The sequence below is a fragment of the Penicillium solitum genome, assembly GCF_028829755.1.
Source record: "Penicillium solitum strain IBT 25940 chromosome Unknown utg000004l_segment0_segment0, whole genome shotgun sequence".
NCBI classification, from domain to species: domain Eukaryota; kingdom Fungi; phylum Ascomycota; class Eurotiomycetes; order Eurotiales; family Aspergillaceae; genus Penicillium; species Penicillium solitum.
This window is the reverse complement of record NW_027072124.1, coordinates 1,813,350-1,829,274: the sequence shown is the minus strand read 5'-3', so window position 1 is coordinate 1,829,274 and position 15,925 is coordinate 1,813,350. Positions and strand designations below refer to the sequence as shown.

The 15,925-nt window shown below is 48.3% G+C and overlaps 6 protein-coding genes across 6 annotated transcripts; 3 read left to right on the top strand and 3 right to left on the bottom strand.

The window, feature by feature from the left end:
• Nucleotides 1-198: 198 nt before the first annotated feature.
• Nucleotides 199-1,238, top strand: N7455_006703 (putative mitochondrial methylglutaconyl-CoA hydratase (Auh); the record flags this gene model as incomplete). The annotated part of the gene is made up of 2 exons (XM_040962134.2): nucleotides 199-563; nucleotides 668-1,238. The coding sequence occupies 2 exons, from the start codon at nucleotides 199-201 to the stop codon at nucleotides 1,236-1,238; spliced, it is 936 nt and encodes a 311-aa protein (XP_040807408.1).
• A 1,087-nt stretch (nucleotides 1,239-2,325) lies between these two features.
• N7455_006702 (esterase/lipase family protein) lies at nucleotides 2,326-3,563 on the top strand (the record flags this gene model as incomplete). The annotated part of the gene is made up of 3 exons (XM_065605411.1): nucleotides 2,326-2,646; nucleotides 2,740-3,370; nucleotides 3,433-3,563. 3 exons carry the CDS (start codon nucleotides 2,326-2,328, stop codon nucleotides 3,561-3,563), a joined length of 1,083 nt encoding a protein of 360 aa, XP_065461265.1.
• A 389-nt stretch (nucleotides 3,564-3,952) lies between these two features.
• On the top strand, nucleotides 3,953-7,369 carry N7455_006701 (uncharacterized protein; the record flags this gene model as incomplete). The annotated part of the gene is made up of 1 exon (XM_065605410.1): nucleotides 3,953-7,369. The coding sequence occupies one exon, from the start codon at nucleotides 3,953-3,955 to the stop codon at nucleotides 7,367-7,369; it is 3,417 nt and encodes a 1,138-aa protein (XP_065461264.1).
• A 445-nt stretch (nucleotides 7,370-7,814) lies between these two features.
• On the bottom strand, nucleotides 7,815-8,036 carry N7455_006700 (uncharacterized protein; the record flags this gene model as incomplete). The annotated part of the gene is made up of 1 exon (XM_065605409.1): nucleotides 7,815-8,036. One exon carries the CDS (start codon nucleotides 8,034-8,036, stop codon nucleotides 7,815-7,817), a length of 222 nt encoding a protein of 73 aa, XP_065461263.1.
• An 824-nt stretch (nucleotides 8,037-8,860) lies between these two features.
• On the bottom strand, nucleotides 8,861-10,105 carry N7455_006699 (NADH:flavin oxidoreductase/NADH oxidase; the record flags this gene model as incomplete). Its single annotated transcript, XM_040958381.2, has 1 exon — nucleotides 8,861-10,105. The coding sequence occupies one exon, from the start codon at nucleotides 10,103-10,105 to the stop codon at nucleotides 8,861-8,863; it is 1,245 nt and encodes a 414-aa protein (XP_040811247.1).
• Nucleotides 10,106-11,724: 1,619 nt separating this feature from the next.
• Nucleotides 11,725-13,400, bottom strand: N7455_006698 (Major facilitator superfamily domain general substrate transporter; the record flags this gene model as incomplete). Its single annotated transcript, XM_065605408.1, has 5 exons — nucleotides 11,725-11,986; nucleotides 12,078-12,587; nucleotides 12,656-12,914; nucleotides 12,968-13,017; nucleotides 13,165-13,400. The coding sequence occupies 5 exons, from the start codon at nucleotides 13,398-13,400 to the stop codon at nucleotides 11,725-11,727; spliced, it is 1,317 nt and encodes a 438-aa protein (XP_065461262.1).
• Nucleotides 13,401-15,925: the final 2,525 nt, after the last annotated feature.

The window sequence follows — 15,925 nt, the reverse complement described above, 5'->3', positions numbered from 1 at the left end:
TACATGATACCCCCCATATATATCCCATTCATCAAGCGCTGTAGCTTTCGGTAATCGTCGGCCTCAGAGCTTTCCCCACACCCGAGCTCCGAGAACAACTTCCACCCGAGAACTTTTCAGCGCAGTGGTCTATCTTTCTTCATTTTAATAACGCAGTCGAGTGTAATCCGACTGGATCTTTGAATTGCCACCTACACAATGGCAACCATCATGTCAACGCGCCTCGTCCGCCTCTCCGCACCCCTCGCCCACCTCCGGGCGACCGCGGTACCTACCCGGGTTTTCATCTCTCGCTACAGCACCAGCACGGAAGAAGACATCATCAAGACCCAACAAGTCCCCGCGCCAGGTTCAGGGCATGTGCGCGTGCTACAGCTGAACCGGCCCAAAGCTCGCAACGCGATCTCTACCCACTTACTCGACACGCTCTCGAAGCATGTGGACGCTATCGCCGCCGAAGGCGGCAACGGACCAACCCGGGCATTGGTTGTAGCGAGTAACGCAGATGCAGCCTTCTGCGCGGGCGCAGACCTGAAGGAACGCGCCAACATGAGCATGGCCGAGTGAGAAACAATCCTGTGCCCTGGTGCCCGGTGCCCGGTGCCCCGGGCTTGAAGCTAGAATCTACGCGAACATATGCAGCTAACCACTCAACACGACTATCCAGAACCGAAGACTTCCTCCTCAAACTCCGCGCCACCTTCCAAAAACTCGCTTCCCTCGAAATCCCCACCATCTCCGCAGTCTCGTCCGTAGCCCTCGGCGGCGGTCTCGAGCTCGCCCTGTGCACGCACCTGCGCGTCTTCGCATCCTCTAGCGTTGTCGCTCTCCCCGAAACACGTCTTGCCATTATCCCCGGCGCCGGTGGCACATACCGCCTGCCTCCGATTATCGGCGTGAACCGCGCCCGGGATATGATCCTCACCGGCCGCCGGGTGACTGGACCCGAGTCTTACTTCATTGGGCTCTGTGATCGGCTTGTGGAGGTGTTGCCCGAGGAGGAGGCACAGGAGGGCGTTGCACGCGAACGTGTCCTGCGGGAGAGTATCAAGCTCGCTCTGGATATCTGTGAAGGTGGCCCTATTGCCATCAAGATGGCGATGCAGGCTGTCGATGCTCATGCTCTGGGTGAGCGTGCGGAGAATGCGGCTTATGAGGCAGTCGTTGAGACTGATGATCGGTATGAGGCGCTGCGCGCCTTTGTCGAGAAGCGCAAGCCGGCGTTCCGTGGGAGGTAATGTTCTGTGATGGGATGAGTGTGGAGTGATATAGTATGTAGAAACAGGTGACCCACCTAGGTAAGCTATATTATCAAAATTATACGCCCTTTAATTCTACGGACTTTTATGTGTAATTTACTCCTATTGGTAGCCCAGAAGAAGAAAAACTGATTTAAATAGACTGGGTAGACTACTGAAGGTAGAGTGTTAGGTACATACTTACATACCAAGACATCATGTGGACATGGTTTCTGATCATGAGGGCAACCTTCCAATCTTGGAATCCAATGTTAATAAGCATAGGTTTTTCCATAAGACAATGATTCAGTGACTGTAAATAGTAAATAGTGATATAAATATGTAGTATACAGAGATCTATTTCCATTGGATGAGGGTCTGATATATTTTGTTTCCGTGGTTGTGCTTTTAAGCTTCTGCCTGATCTATAACCTGGTCTTGTCTATAGTTCTGACTCTGATCCTAAATAGGCTACAATATAGAACACATAAATGAGAACATCATGAAAATTTCAAGATGGTCTGGGGCCAAAATTACATAAGTGTGTTTCATTTCCCATGGTTGATCTACGTGACTCACTGGTCACTTCCTATATAGAAATACTCCAAGGCAGCATACCCCGAACAAGGCATACTCATCAATGATGCAATGATGCAATGATGCAACATCGTACATATTCTACATATGTATGTATGTCTATGAATAACGGCAACTCGAGGTCTGAGTGGCACGGTACCTGGCAGGTTACCCGATCTGACAGGGCTGTGCAAGGAACCCCGGGTTAAACCACCAATGGCCAAAACCCAAGACATAACAAAAAAATGATAGAGAAGAATAATATGCGGCCCGTCACCCGGGATTCAAAATCGATGCAGAAACCCCATGGATCGACAAAATAGTCCGGGTGACCTGGGTCAGGGGGGTGCACACTGCCCCCAGTTACCCCCAGTCACTCTCACCTCAGTCACCTGCATCATATTTATAAATGCCAAAGTCCGGACTGGCTCTTGACTTCTTCTTCTCTTTCTCCTAACTTCATATATTATGGCAATAGCATCCCAACTCTGCTATTGTCCCATCCGTTGCCATGTCCAAGCCCCGTATCGCCGATCCAAAGGCCATCAAGGCCTTTGGCTTGACGCAGATCTATACCCCGCGCGACGATCCAACGATCGATATTGTCTTTGTTCACGGCCTGAACGGCCATCCTCACGACTCTTGGACTAGCAAAACTACTGATTGCTTCTGGCCTACCGACCTTCTCCCGGACGTGCTTGCCTCACTTTGTCCCCGCATTCTTACTTACGGCTATAATGCGAATGTCACTGCCTTCACCGATGGAGCTTCGCGTGATTCGGTTGTCAGCCATGCTGAGACTCTTGCATCCAGTCTCGCCGCTAATCGAAATGTAGGTCGATATTCTCAACTTTTGTTTTTGATTGCTCTTGCCTTTGATATCTTCTTCTTGAGCTTCAAGAACTAACCTAAATTTCTCATATAGCTGCGAGACTGCTCCAACCGTCCGATCATCTTCATCTGCCACTCGCTGGGAGGCCTGATTGTGAAGCGCGCCCTGATATACTCCCGTAGTCTCTCGAGTGAGAAGACCGAGCATCTACGTTCCGTCTATGTTTCCACTTTTGGCATTCTCTTCCTCGGCACACCTCACAATGGATCTGATATTGCGAAATGGGGTCTTTTGTTGCACAACATCTGCAACGCGGTGCTCCCCAAGAAGTTTATGGAGGCGTCTCCGCAGCTTGTCAAAGCCCTGCGGACCAACAATGAAACCCTACAGCACATCAACAGTCTCTTTGTTGATATCATGGGCCGATTCCACATCTACTTCTTCCATGAAACACGGTCCACCGACGTGCGTGGTACCCGCGAAGTGATTGTGGACGAGCACTCGGCCGCGCCGTACATGGAAGGTGTTGAGCGGGCTGGTATTGAGGCTGATCACAGTCATATGTGCAAGTTCGATGACGACAATGCGGCGGGCTATGAAGTTGTAGCCGAGGCCATTCTACGGTACTCACGTCAGGCTCCTTCCGTGATTACGGAGCGCTGGGCGGAAGAGAAGAAAGCCCGCACTCAGGAGAAGAAGGCCAAGGCTAGGGAAATCTATGACGGTGAGTCTTTCGAAAAATTGGTACTTTTTGATATGTGTTCTTTCGGATGCTGACTATTGCAGCAAGAATAGATGACCCGGCAAATCGAAGCATGCCTGATTTGAACAGAACCGGTAGGGATTCATACCTTCTCCCTGCACCGGAAGTGGCTGTCACGTTGAGGGACTATGAGATTGAGGAGCCTCCTGTCTGAAGCTTTCCGGCGAGCCACATTTGCTTTTGGTTTTTGGTTTTATTCTGCTCTTTCTTCGAGCTCAGTTTGCTCATGTTTCTTCCAATTCTTGTCTATGATTTCCTTGGCCACTCGCTATCGAGTCAAGGGGCCAAATACCTTTGCAAATTCACTCTATTATTTTTTCATACAATGCACAGTGTGTTCTTCATTTTTGTACTGAGATTATTGGTCTTGTCCCCAGGGTGGCTCCCATCTCATGTCCTCAGACTAGCTGACCTACACCTATCTCAATATGAGAATCATCAAATTTCTTTAGAGTCACGCTGGCTGACTTCATAATAGGCCAATCCATATTATCTCTACCGCGTGCCCCTGCGACAGAAGGCCGAAACTCCCCGGTATCAGATATGGGAAACAGTGAACTTCTTCAACTCTCCCACTATTCCACCAAAGATGCCCCCCTGTTCGTGGCACCTCCGGGATTTCATCCTAACGCTACTTTTTTTGGAATGGAGAAAGAACTTGAAGTGCTGCACAGCCGGTTGTTCAAAGCCAAGGCACGTCCAGAAAAGACCATGGCCGTACTGATCTCCGGCGTTCCAGGCTCCGGCAAGACACATCTAGCGCGCCAGTACGTGTTCACTCAGCGTGACTGCTACCCAGGTGGCATATTTTGGATTGACGCCAAGTCCCGTGAATCAACCTACAAGTGCTTTTGGGAGATTGCACAAGCAGCTACGCTAATTGAACAGAGGGTCACCGTGAGCACCGAGTATCACGAGACTGAAAAGTATGTGAATGCAGTCCGCCTCTGGCTTCAGACACGCAAAGATTGGCTCCTCGTCTTCGATGGTGTTACCTTCGACCGTGACGACGATATCAATAAGTTCAGGGAGGTCTTGCCATGGAGCAAACAGTGCAGTATTATATACACCTCGGTCGACACAACGCTGCGCAAAAAGCAGCGACTGTACGAGCCATATTGTCTGATGATCTCGCGGCTGCAAGTAGAAGACGCTTGCAAGCTTCTGTTTAAGGATCTTGGGATTACGCGAGCGACACCCGAGCAAATCTCTAAGGCTACCCGGATAGTCGAGCACTACGAATGTCTACCATTGGCAATCCATGCGATTGGGCACCGTCTCAACGCAACAGGTAAACCGATCGAAAAGTACCATGTCAAATCTCAGGTGACGGACAAGAAACTTGCAGAGCCTTTTTTGAGCATCATGAACGATTTGTTTCGGTTGCAGCAAAAGCAGGCATTGCACTTGATTAACCTTCTCTCGTTTCTTGGTCACCAGGTGCCAGTGGGCCTTCTGAACCTCGGTCGAGCAGCTATGGCCGTTGAGAATTTGGAGATCCAGACCAGCAGCCAAATTGGAGAAGATCCTGATCTCGATACCACACTTGGAACTCTCATTCACTATGGGTTGGTTGAACGGATTTCAGATGCTGATCTCTTTCAGCAGAGATCATCCGTGAATCATTTTGAGGGTGATCAGAGGAGTTCGGATGTGAAGTCTGTTCCGGAACTCTCAGATTCCCTGACAGAGAGCAGCCAAGAAGGATTTTTCTCTATCTACCGCCATGAATCGGTGGTTGATGTAGTTAAGATCCACAGTGTGGTGCAAGGGTTCTGTCGTGATGAGCTCCGAATCAAGGACGAGGAGAACAAAGGCATCATGAACAATAATGACCCTGGTTTCTTCGATACTTGGTTGATTGTTGCCACCCGTTTCCTTATCACGTCTTTCGACGCCGCTATGGGACGGATGGCTCATTATGAAGACTGTGGCCTTGTGCGGGATTACCGAGAGTACGAAACTCATGCTTCACGACTGCTTGAGCTTTTTCCAAAGAAGGCAACAATCAATCTACATCCACTAATCGTTCGTGAAACGCGAGAGAATTTGCGATGGTTGACGAAAATGATCAGCAAAGAAATAGAGAACATGTCTCCAAGCTCCTCGCACCACTCTATACGGAATCAAAAGTCAGTTTTCGACAGGTCAAGCAGCTCGTCCTCCTCGTTCCGCGATTCATCAGCCGACGAAGGTCCATCGCGCCGGTCTACCTTCAACTGGAGTGATCTCGGGTCACCTCGAGCAGAGTCTCCCGAGGAAATAGCCATGCCGCCTCCCCAATTCAGATTGGAGCTTTTCCCACCACATATATTCAGACAATCTGGGTATGAATCCGAAGAGGGATATGAAACGGACGGGGAAGCTAAGGGGGCAATTCGAATTTCTCCTGCGATGTCGCAAATGAGCCAAGCTACAGAGAAACCGAACAATACACCTCCCTCGTCGAGTCCTCCACTACCCACTGGCCTATCGGAATGGCAAGTGGTCAATCGACGCTCAAAGCAAGGACAAAATAAAGAGAATCAAACAAAGAGGCGAAACAAAGGCCCTCGTCGCTTTAGAGATACCAAATTCGACACCCCACTGGTCAAACTGTCCTCCATCCAAGGCAAAGGATCCTCAAGCCGCACAGCTGCTGGCGAAACGGGGCGCTCATTGATGATGGCTTCAGCTGCTGAAAAAGCACTCGCTGCAGTGCGTCGTTCTAGCAATTCTCAAGCATCCGCTGGCACCCTGGAGCCTACAATCGCCTCTCCACCAGCAAACCAAGAGAACATTCCTACCTATGCGAATGTGGCCACCCGACGAATGTTAGAGGCAGACTCTACGGCGAAACGCCCGTCGTCTGTTCCCGTTTTCCAGGCCTTGGATCCAGCTAGCGGTTTGCATCTCAATGGCGGCTTGCAGATGAAACCGTCCGCCGAGTCGCTCGATAGTGAAGTGGGCTACGCCTTCACGTCTCCGCTATACCATGAGGTCATTGACGAATTGATGATTGAGCCTCTGAGCCAGTCAACCTACAGTGAGCCTGAGTTCAATATGCCTAATCACCACGGAGCAGGCTTACATACCGCGCCTGGATCCCGGGCTCCCTCTCGGCGTGGTTCCGTACCACATCTGGACGTCCCACAAAGTCTATCCGCAAGCGTGCCATCCCTCCTTCCATATCCACCACCTCTTCCATACGATGAGAACATCTCTGTTACTCTTCCAAGCCGCAGAAGATTCTCTCAATTAGGACAAGGCTTAATACCTACCTCGGGGGCTCCTAGACCTTCTTCCATCGCTCATCCATCCGCAATCATGCCCAGCGCATTGTCACCGTCTAATGCAAAACTACACGTGGGATCAGCCCCAGAGCGCTCTATCCCCGAGCCAATGTCGCGTGATTCTTCGGCATACTCTCATCAATCATGGGCCACAGAACCCGTGCGATATCCCCCGCGGTTCTCACCAGTTCCAAATTTTCAACAGGCCCCCGAGATGACCCCGAGTCCCCCATCGAGCATGCAGCATCAACAACAAATGCTCCCCGGGACCGCTGGCTGGACAACCGAATTGCCCCTGGCGGGTAGTGCTCTCCAGTCAGATCCCACCTACCCCAGCCCACCCGTGTCATCGCATGGGAAGCTCGGCTCTATGAATGAGCGACTGAAGTATTCCAACCCGGGCCGGACCCCGGAGATTGAGCCAGTGCAGTATTTGCATTTTGGTGGACACCGTGTTGATGTGCGAGACGCACGACTCCGACTCCATGAATCGACTCGAATGCTGCCCCCGCGTCCCCAGCAGTATCAGCTATATCATCCTAATTTGTCGGGTCCTTTGATTCAGCATGAGGGTCAGGTCTATGCGCCTGCGCCTGCGCCGCGACTGGAGGTAAATGGGACTCGTGCGCGGAGTGGGAGTTCTCCTGTGCGCCCTAATTATGCTGGTTTGGGTGTGCGGTACTCATGATGGGAATACATTTTAAATTTAGTATTGGCGTTTTGGCATTCGCTATTGTTATTGGTGTCTTTTCTTTTGCATTTGCATACAAGGTTGTTAGACTGGTGCGTTCATTGTCTTTTATACTTGCTCATCTGGCATCTGGTTTGTTTGATTTTGCATAAGGGGTTTTTTTTTCATTTCGAGGCTTGGGTGATACCGAACAGCATGGTCTAAGTTGGAGTTTCGAGTTGGCAAAAACTATAGCATCTAGAGGAGCTTCAACAAAAGGGTTGATGTGCTATCTTCAACGCTTCAATCAAAATCCCAATCAAGATTATATTTCAAAGGCATTGGAGATCTATCGTCACCTAGCACCTAACAAGTAACCAACAAGTAGACGCTATAACATTTTCGTCTGATGTCGCATATTGGTCTATAGAAAGGAGTCCTCCGAAATATTCACCAGTTGATATCAAACACCTTCATCCGGACCACGAACATTACTCTCGTACGTCTGCCCCGGTGATCCCCAGAAAAAGCGCGCCTTTTTACCTCCATTATCCTTCCCTCGTCGTAGCTCCTTCTCCCGCGCAAGAACATTTTGACTGTGTCTTCTGCTCCCTCGTTTTTCTGCTTTTTCTTGTGCGGTTTTCGCAGAATCCTTTCCCGTGAACAAGTTCGTCAACCAATCCATGGTCGCGTAAATGGATGTTCTCTAGGTACACAGCTCGATCGAAAGATGGAAATGAAGCAGATAGCAAAAACCAAGAAATGAGAATTCCCCGCTTCCCCGACTGAGTCCGTAATGCAACATCAGTTTATAGCTCCACTATCTAAGTGGCTTTGGTATAACGTACTGGATTGACGAGCTAGTCGGTGAAAAGATACCAAGGGGGCGAGAAAATGGACTTTCCTATTTGGACCTTGCTCTCTTGAAGTGGGTGTTGATAAGATAATCTGTGAACAGGGATGAATTCACTCCGAAATGCGGTCCATGACTCGCGTGGGGCTCAATTTAATATAACCCGATTAGGAACGCCGATCCCCTGGCCTCAGGCCTCCTAACAATATGTAGTTAGTTTGTACTTCGGAATATATAGTAGTATCAACCTAGTGTCAATCGTGAAAGTGACATGGAAGGAAGAGAGAGGGAGAGAGGGAGAGAGGGAGAGGGAGAGAGGGAGAGAGGGAGAGCAGAGAGGGGGGGGTTTATACCAACGGGAGGGGTCTATCCCGCCTTTCTAATATGGCTTCAATTGCCTCATTGACCTTCACGACTCCTTCCCTCCAGGACCTACCTAGAATACCGGTCCACGTAAGTTGGGAAGGAACAACCAAGGAAGGTTGGTATAGTGTTTTAGCTGCGACGGACGATTACACCGATTCAAAACTTTGTTTACTCTTAGCGACTGCGGGTCTGGGGGTAATTCCATCCCAAGAAATGTATTATTCTAGAAGGAAAGTGAGATCAAATGACTGACCATTTACAAAACAGGTGATGTTGTGTCAGTTGTTTAATCACGAGCTCTTGCTTGCCCCCTTTCCACCCCCTCCGAAGCTCCAACCAATTTGCGTGGCCATCCTCACCTCCACTCCTAGCTCATTAGCAAAAGCATGGACCAAGCCAGGGTTCTGCTGGAACCAGCGCCCAATCTGCACTGCATCAATGCCAGATTGCACCACCTCCTCGGCCAGAGGCCCCGTTTTAATTCCGCCGCCAGCTGTTATCAATAGCTTGTCACCCACGGCCTTCTTGACTTCTTGGACCAAATCCATTTGGTAGGCAGGTCCCGGTTTGATAGCACTGACAGACTTAGGATGGATGCCACCAGAGCTGACATCCAATAAGTCAACACCACGTTCAGCTAACATTGGTGCGAGCTGAACCAATTGAGCAACTGTCCAGCTCTCGGGAAAGTCTTTCTTCAATTCATCGTTATCGCTGAACTCGAACCAATCAGTCCCACTAATCCGGATCAATAGAGGCATTGTTTCCGGGATGCTAGCACGAATTGCCTCGGAAATTTCCAGAAGTAGTCTGATCCTGTTCTCGAAACTACCTCCATACCGATCCGTTCTTTTGTTGCTAACAGGGCTTAGAAACTGGTGCAATAGATACCCGTAAGCGGAGTGAATCTCAATGGCATCAAAGTTAGCCATTACAGCCCTTTTCGCAGCCTCCGCGAAATCCTTGATCAAGATCTCGATATCCTCTAAGGTAAGGGCCATAGGAAAGGTGTTGACTCCTTTCTCGAAGGGGATTGCCGACGGTGCAACGATCCCATCCCACCCGCCGACTTCCTTAGCAGCCATAGCGTTGAGGCTCAACCAGGGAGCAACACCACTAGCCTTTCGACCGGCGTGAGATAATTGAATAGCGATCTTCTGACTCTGGCTGTGGGCAAACTCGGTGATCCGCTTCAGCGGTTCAATCTGACCATCTTCGTAGAGACCAAGATCTTGAGGCGTGGTACGACCCACTTTCTGCACGGCTGTGGACTCCATAATTGCCAATCCCGGGCCGCGCTGGAGAATTCCGCCCATGTGTGTCAGATGCCAATCGGTGACCTTGCCATCGTTGGGATTGGCAGAGTACTGGCAAAGGGGAGCAAGGAACAGACGGTTTGGAAGCGTCAGACCGCGGATGGTAAGAGGGGTGAACAGCTTGGTTGATCCCTCTAATTGTGTGCCTGCTGGAGGGTCTTGCGCTGGTGTATAATAGGAGATGCCTTTGGCGGCAAAGTTGTCGATTATTTTTGTCATGGTGGCAGTGTTTGACCGAAGAGTTGAATAGGCACTGAAAAGCAAAACCTGGGAAAAGCAAAACCCGGATTGAGTCTTTTGGAATGATATGAATTCAGCATCAATGGGATATTATTATTAGTGTGATGATCACGAATCTCAATTCTGCAGCGGCATGCACCAGATGCATCGGATACGAACCACAACCCTGCAACGGCATGCATCAGATCCATCAGATCCATCAGATTCAGATACGGATACATTATTGGGTGTGAAGAAAGCTAACTCCACCAGTCCCAACGCGAAGCGAACAACCTGCATCTCTGCAGGTTCTGAATCGAAGCATTGGAGACATTGAATCCAATCAGAATTCGTTTATCATTTCTGTGTCTCGTCAGATAGTCCCTGGGCCGCAATACGAGCTGAACTCGTCGATTGATTGCGTCACATACTCCACCATTACCCCCTTAAGTGGGGGCATTGTTATCCTCATGAACAGATCGACAATCAACAACTATTTTCAATCGCAGCCACCAGGATGCCGTGGAAAACCACAACATATAAGCAAAGAAGCTTAGTTCGCAGCTCTAGAGGCCACCCCGGCCCATTGGTGCTCGGGCTGCCATTGCCCACCAGCTTCCATGTCAATGTTCTCAAAAATGATGTTATCAAGCTAACATTAGCAATATGTCAATTGCTTGACAAATTGGTTTCTTCAAGATGATCTTCGGCAGGCGAGAGAGATTGACGAGGCTCTTGACAAGGAGTGGGAGGTTAAAATGGCCATTCATTGCATGGAGTTCCGGTCGAAGAATTCAGAACTCCTACAAAATCGAGATTAGCGGTATTGATGCAGTTTGATGCCTCTGTCATCTATTTCTCTATACATATTGCAGCATGTTGCATGGCAGGATGGCATTTCCATGCAGGCTGCTTCCAGTCTATGGAATATGGGAGAATGCAGCTTTCAACGTGGTCACCGCTTATTCAGCTTCTTCTTGCTCATTCTCTATCTTAAGGCTCCTAGGCACTAAAGCTCTCAGCTAGGGCCCTGACAACGAGCTACGGTTAAATCTCTATTTCCCGGGTTACGCGGAGGATGCGGTTGTTAAGAGCAGGAAGAGCGTTCGGGGAAAACCCATATCAAATAAGATTAAATCGAGTAATTATAGATAAGTACCTAAAGGGCTTATTGCAAAGGTGCCCCGAAGTTAAAAATTGTTATAAAGGTGCTTTTTAGTGTTAATCTATGGGCATTGACTCTTTCTTGTGTCCATTCCTATAGAAAAGAACAGTAATACTTGAGAGACTTTTCAATGGTTTTGTCAATGATGCACTGAGCTTGAAGCTTCAGAAATATGGAATGCTTTATAAATATTGATTTCAATGTTAGCAATTTGATTGATAAAGTCCGATATACAGTATAAGACTGTTCTAGACAGCATTGGTGTTTTCTGTCATCTCCACGTCCCTTTTACCAGCGTGAATGGGGTTCATGATTGTCTGAGAAGTCATCGGCTCCAAGCTTTTCTTTACCGGGTTCGGTGCCGAGAAGACCTCCTCGAGCTCTTCGAGTGTGCGGCCTTTAGTCTCAGGCCAGAAGAAGTATATAGTTAACTAACAAGAAGCTCCATGATATCTCACCCAATGAAAATAGCATATAGGTAGTATTTCAATCCCGCAAATGCCGGTGAAGATGCGTATGTGATAACGGTTGAGGTAACCGCAGTGAAAAGCTGAGCCAGGGACTTCCCTTTAGCTCTCGTGTTAGTGTCAAGCACCTCGACGATATACATAGGCGCAAGAGGAGCCCATGCCAAAAACCAACTGAGGCCGAATAGGTAAATGAAAGCAATAGATGTGTTCGCGATAGCCGAGTTATCGCGGGTTCTCAGTGGCGTACTTCGAGGTTGGAATGATGATTGCAAAACATGCGACGCAGAAGGTGAGCGTGCCGAGAAGAAGCGGTTTTCTCCCAACCTTATCCATTAACCTGGCTCCGCATAGATTCGAAAGAAAGGTAAGAACGGCAAAGATTCCGTTCAACATCAGCTTCTTCTGCTCAGAGGTAATTCCGGCATCTTGGAGCATAACCGGTAAATAGGTACTTGTGAGCGAGCTTCCTGACCACTGTCCAAAGGTAGCCATGGTCAATACACAGAGCAACCGGCGACACGCAGTACGGGTCTTCCAGAGCTCGCTATAAGCCCACCATCTCTTATCGGATCCTGTGCTCGAGATCTGGGCCTCTATTTCTGCCATCTCTAACTTGACGAGGGGATGCTCGGGGTTTCCTTCACCGTGGTAGCGTATCGATACTTTTCTCGCAGCATCAAGTCGTCCCTGAGCGACCAACCAACGCAGGCTTTCAGGTAAAGTCCAGACAAAGGTGAATAGGAGGCCGCATGAGATCAACTGACACCAGAGAGGGATACGCCATCCGCTCGGCCCTAAGAACTGAGCAGCATACACGACCCAAGTAGCCATGATAGAACCGATACCCCTAACTCAGATGTTAGTGCCCTGAACAGCAACCATAATTTATGACGTGAATGAGATGAGAGAACGAACGCAAGGCTGGAATAGATCCCCATGAGTGTTCCACGCCAGTATGGGTGAGCTATCTCCCCGACATAAACTGGCGCACTGATGTTGCAAAAAGCAACCCCGAATCCCAGGATAAAACGTCCGCCTAAGAACATGCCAGTGGTGAGCGACTTTGCGATGACAATGGCGCCGATGATGATAATGGTTGCTCCGGTGAACATGCCAGCACGTCGGCCGAGACGATCGTTTACGGAACCGACGAAGGGGAGAGCACAGATCGATTCTTTTCCAAAGTTAGACATGATATCATTGGCAAAAGTCCGCAACCTCTAGTACCAATTCCATAAATGGCAAACACGAGGCCAGTAGAAGCAGAAGCCGATTCCCTACACAGGAATTAGCTAGAACCAAGAAGGAGAGTTTCTGTGTCGCCATACATATGGAAGTATTCAAGATATGAAGGCATGGCGTTCAGTCCTCTGCAGACCAAATTAGCGTGTGTTGAAAAACGACAAGTCCTGAAATCTACATACCCCATGACGGAACCATCGAAGCCGTTGGTACACGCACCCAGGTAAGCGCACAAGAGAACGCCGTAAAGACGAAACATACTCGGCGTCCACGGGGAAGGCTTGATCTGATCAAGACTTTCAACCGCCTGAGTTGCCGAAAGGACAGTGACAGGATCGCTTTCTTTATGCTCCTCGTGAGAGGTAGACATCTCGGAGCTATGCTCAGTCTGCGCACTAACTTCCTTGATTGAACCCATTTTGTGAAGAGTGATTGAGGTGAGCACCAGTTGTGTAAAAGGTTGGCCGGGGGTATGATGGAGTTTAAGTACTGTTCAAGGTGTATATACCTTGCTGGATACAAAGCCTCAGTTCCAATGGTTGCCCTGTGTCATCGGCTACTGTAATTCCTCATACACCCAGGACAAGATTGTGGGGTAAATACTAACATTTGCGGAGTCTCCATGTATGGGGGTTGAGGGAGCTTTAGGGCATGACCCCCAGGTGTGCAATTTCTCCACGGAGTCGGGTCTTGGTGGCGGAACTAGTGAAGCATTTAAGTCTGGAATGTGGCATGTTTCCCATTCTATTCCTAGACCCCTTCATTATCCTCCATTCTACTATTTATGATCGACTATTCATGATCGGTTTGCTGTAGATCTCTTCTGGCAATAATATTGGGATTACATTGGCTCCGGTCTATATCCTCTATGACTCCGCAGACACTTCAGTAGCCTTAGGGCAATAACCTGGTACTTGGGGTTCCCAAGGTTAAACCGATGTCGAGAATTCACATAAAGTCGAATACGAACACGGCCACACGCAGTAGTTCTTCTGGCCTGATCATTTTGGGGGTTTCTCCAAATTGGAGACTGGAGACATGATAGGTTCAGAATTCCCCCGTGGAGAAATATAAAGGTGGCTACTATCCATTTTCTGAGCTCATCGTAGTGGCTCTCCTTTTGGACTCCTCGTACTTGACCGTGATGTTGATCAGACGATATACTTCGTTGGATGTGTGCTGTGGTCTTCAAAAACACGATGTTGGCCATGATATATAGGGTAAATCTCATTTTGGGGGTCATTCCAGCTCAAAAGTGGCATGCCTAGAAGATAACCACAAACATGCAAAAACACTAAAAGTACACGGGGGTCATAAAGCCAACTGCTCATGTAGCCGAATCTCTACTCTCGGTTGATTTGATTCGCGTAGTTCAACCAAAACATCCGAAGACTTGGAGTCCAGTCGGGAGAGTATGTCGAGGAGTCTAGTGAAATAATGCTTAGCACGTATTTTAATTCTCTCGTTGGTAGCGTTGTCAAGGATCTCTAAGATTATACTCCCAACTCGGCGAATCCTTTCCACCTGATAAGAAAGATCAGCATATATTTAAATGATAGAAACGGTTCTTTTTTCAACTCACGGTCGGCTCCCCTTTGACTTGCAAATAAACAAAAGGAATATCCTCCAAAGTCTGGACAAAGTCGTGGACCGTCCCAATCTTTGTTATCTCCAATGTCAGAGGCTGATCATTCAATCCCATAACATCACATAGCTTGCTTTCAATACATTGTTGTAGGATAAGCAACCGTAGACACTGGAATATCACTAGAATTGTACATCCCTGAACTCAGAAAGCTGTCTTCTGGAATTGAACAGCGTTTCCGTCGTCAGAGGAGATTATTATGTTCGCAGCCTGCAACCAGGTAGGAAGATCATCCATGATACCGAGAAATTCCATATAATAATGGGTCAGTCGTGCCTTTTCGACATTTCGATTCCCTTTTCCATGAATTGTTAGTTCGGAAATGAGACTCGCTGCCGATGAATGTTGAAAATAATATCCAACAGGGATTGTCAATTGTCAAGAGAGCGGGCCACGGAGAAAATAAGTCTATCTGGGGAGGCGCGTGGAGGTCCGTGCACCAGACTGGGGAACTGGGTACAGGTGGAGCCCTGGGGTGGGTCCATGATTACATAATTCCAATATGGATCCAATCCATGGATGGATAGATCTATGAATTATTGGAAGTGGCTGGTTACTGGCTTCTCAAACTTCCTTCGTAAAAGCTTGGGGCGAGTCATGAGTTCAGGTAAGGTGAAATTGTATGCGTACTACATGATGGATCTAAACGTGAATTACAATGTCATTCCGGGTATTCCCTTGATCAATGTCCGGGCTATTGAGAAATTTCTCTACGAATCCTTCACCGTCTGATCCAAAGTTTTGAAATCGTTGTGATTAGTGAGTGCTGCTGAAAAACTTTATCTTGGTCTAGATCTTCCCTATTCAACAAAGTGTTTCCATATGTAGCTATATCAGACCTGGAATAGGCTCCAACAGGATTTTTCATTTTGTGCAATTACACTATCTGTCATTTATGAGCAAAGTTCCGTTTACTATTGTTTACTATTGTTGAGATATAGTTGAATAGATATAGATAGATACTGCAAGTTTACTAATGACAACTGGCCCCGTTCTGTGCCTTCAACTATAACCCCTACTCACAATTTCCTTATCGAGCCAGGAATCAAACAACTACATAGTGGAGTAAACCACCTCTTCTCTCTCATTTACCTCACAAGCTACAGAGTACTCTCTAATTCGTAGCTTATCTTTTGATCTATTGCTTATTTGATCAAATCGCGTCATTTTACTTTGTTGCCTAGCTCCCAATCCCTGTCAGCGCGGAGAGGGGTCCCGTACATAAATCGGCTGTATATCTCTTACCATTGAAATCACTTTGTTTACTACAGTTATCTCGGCTCAACAACTCTTCAGTC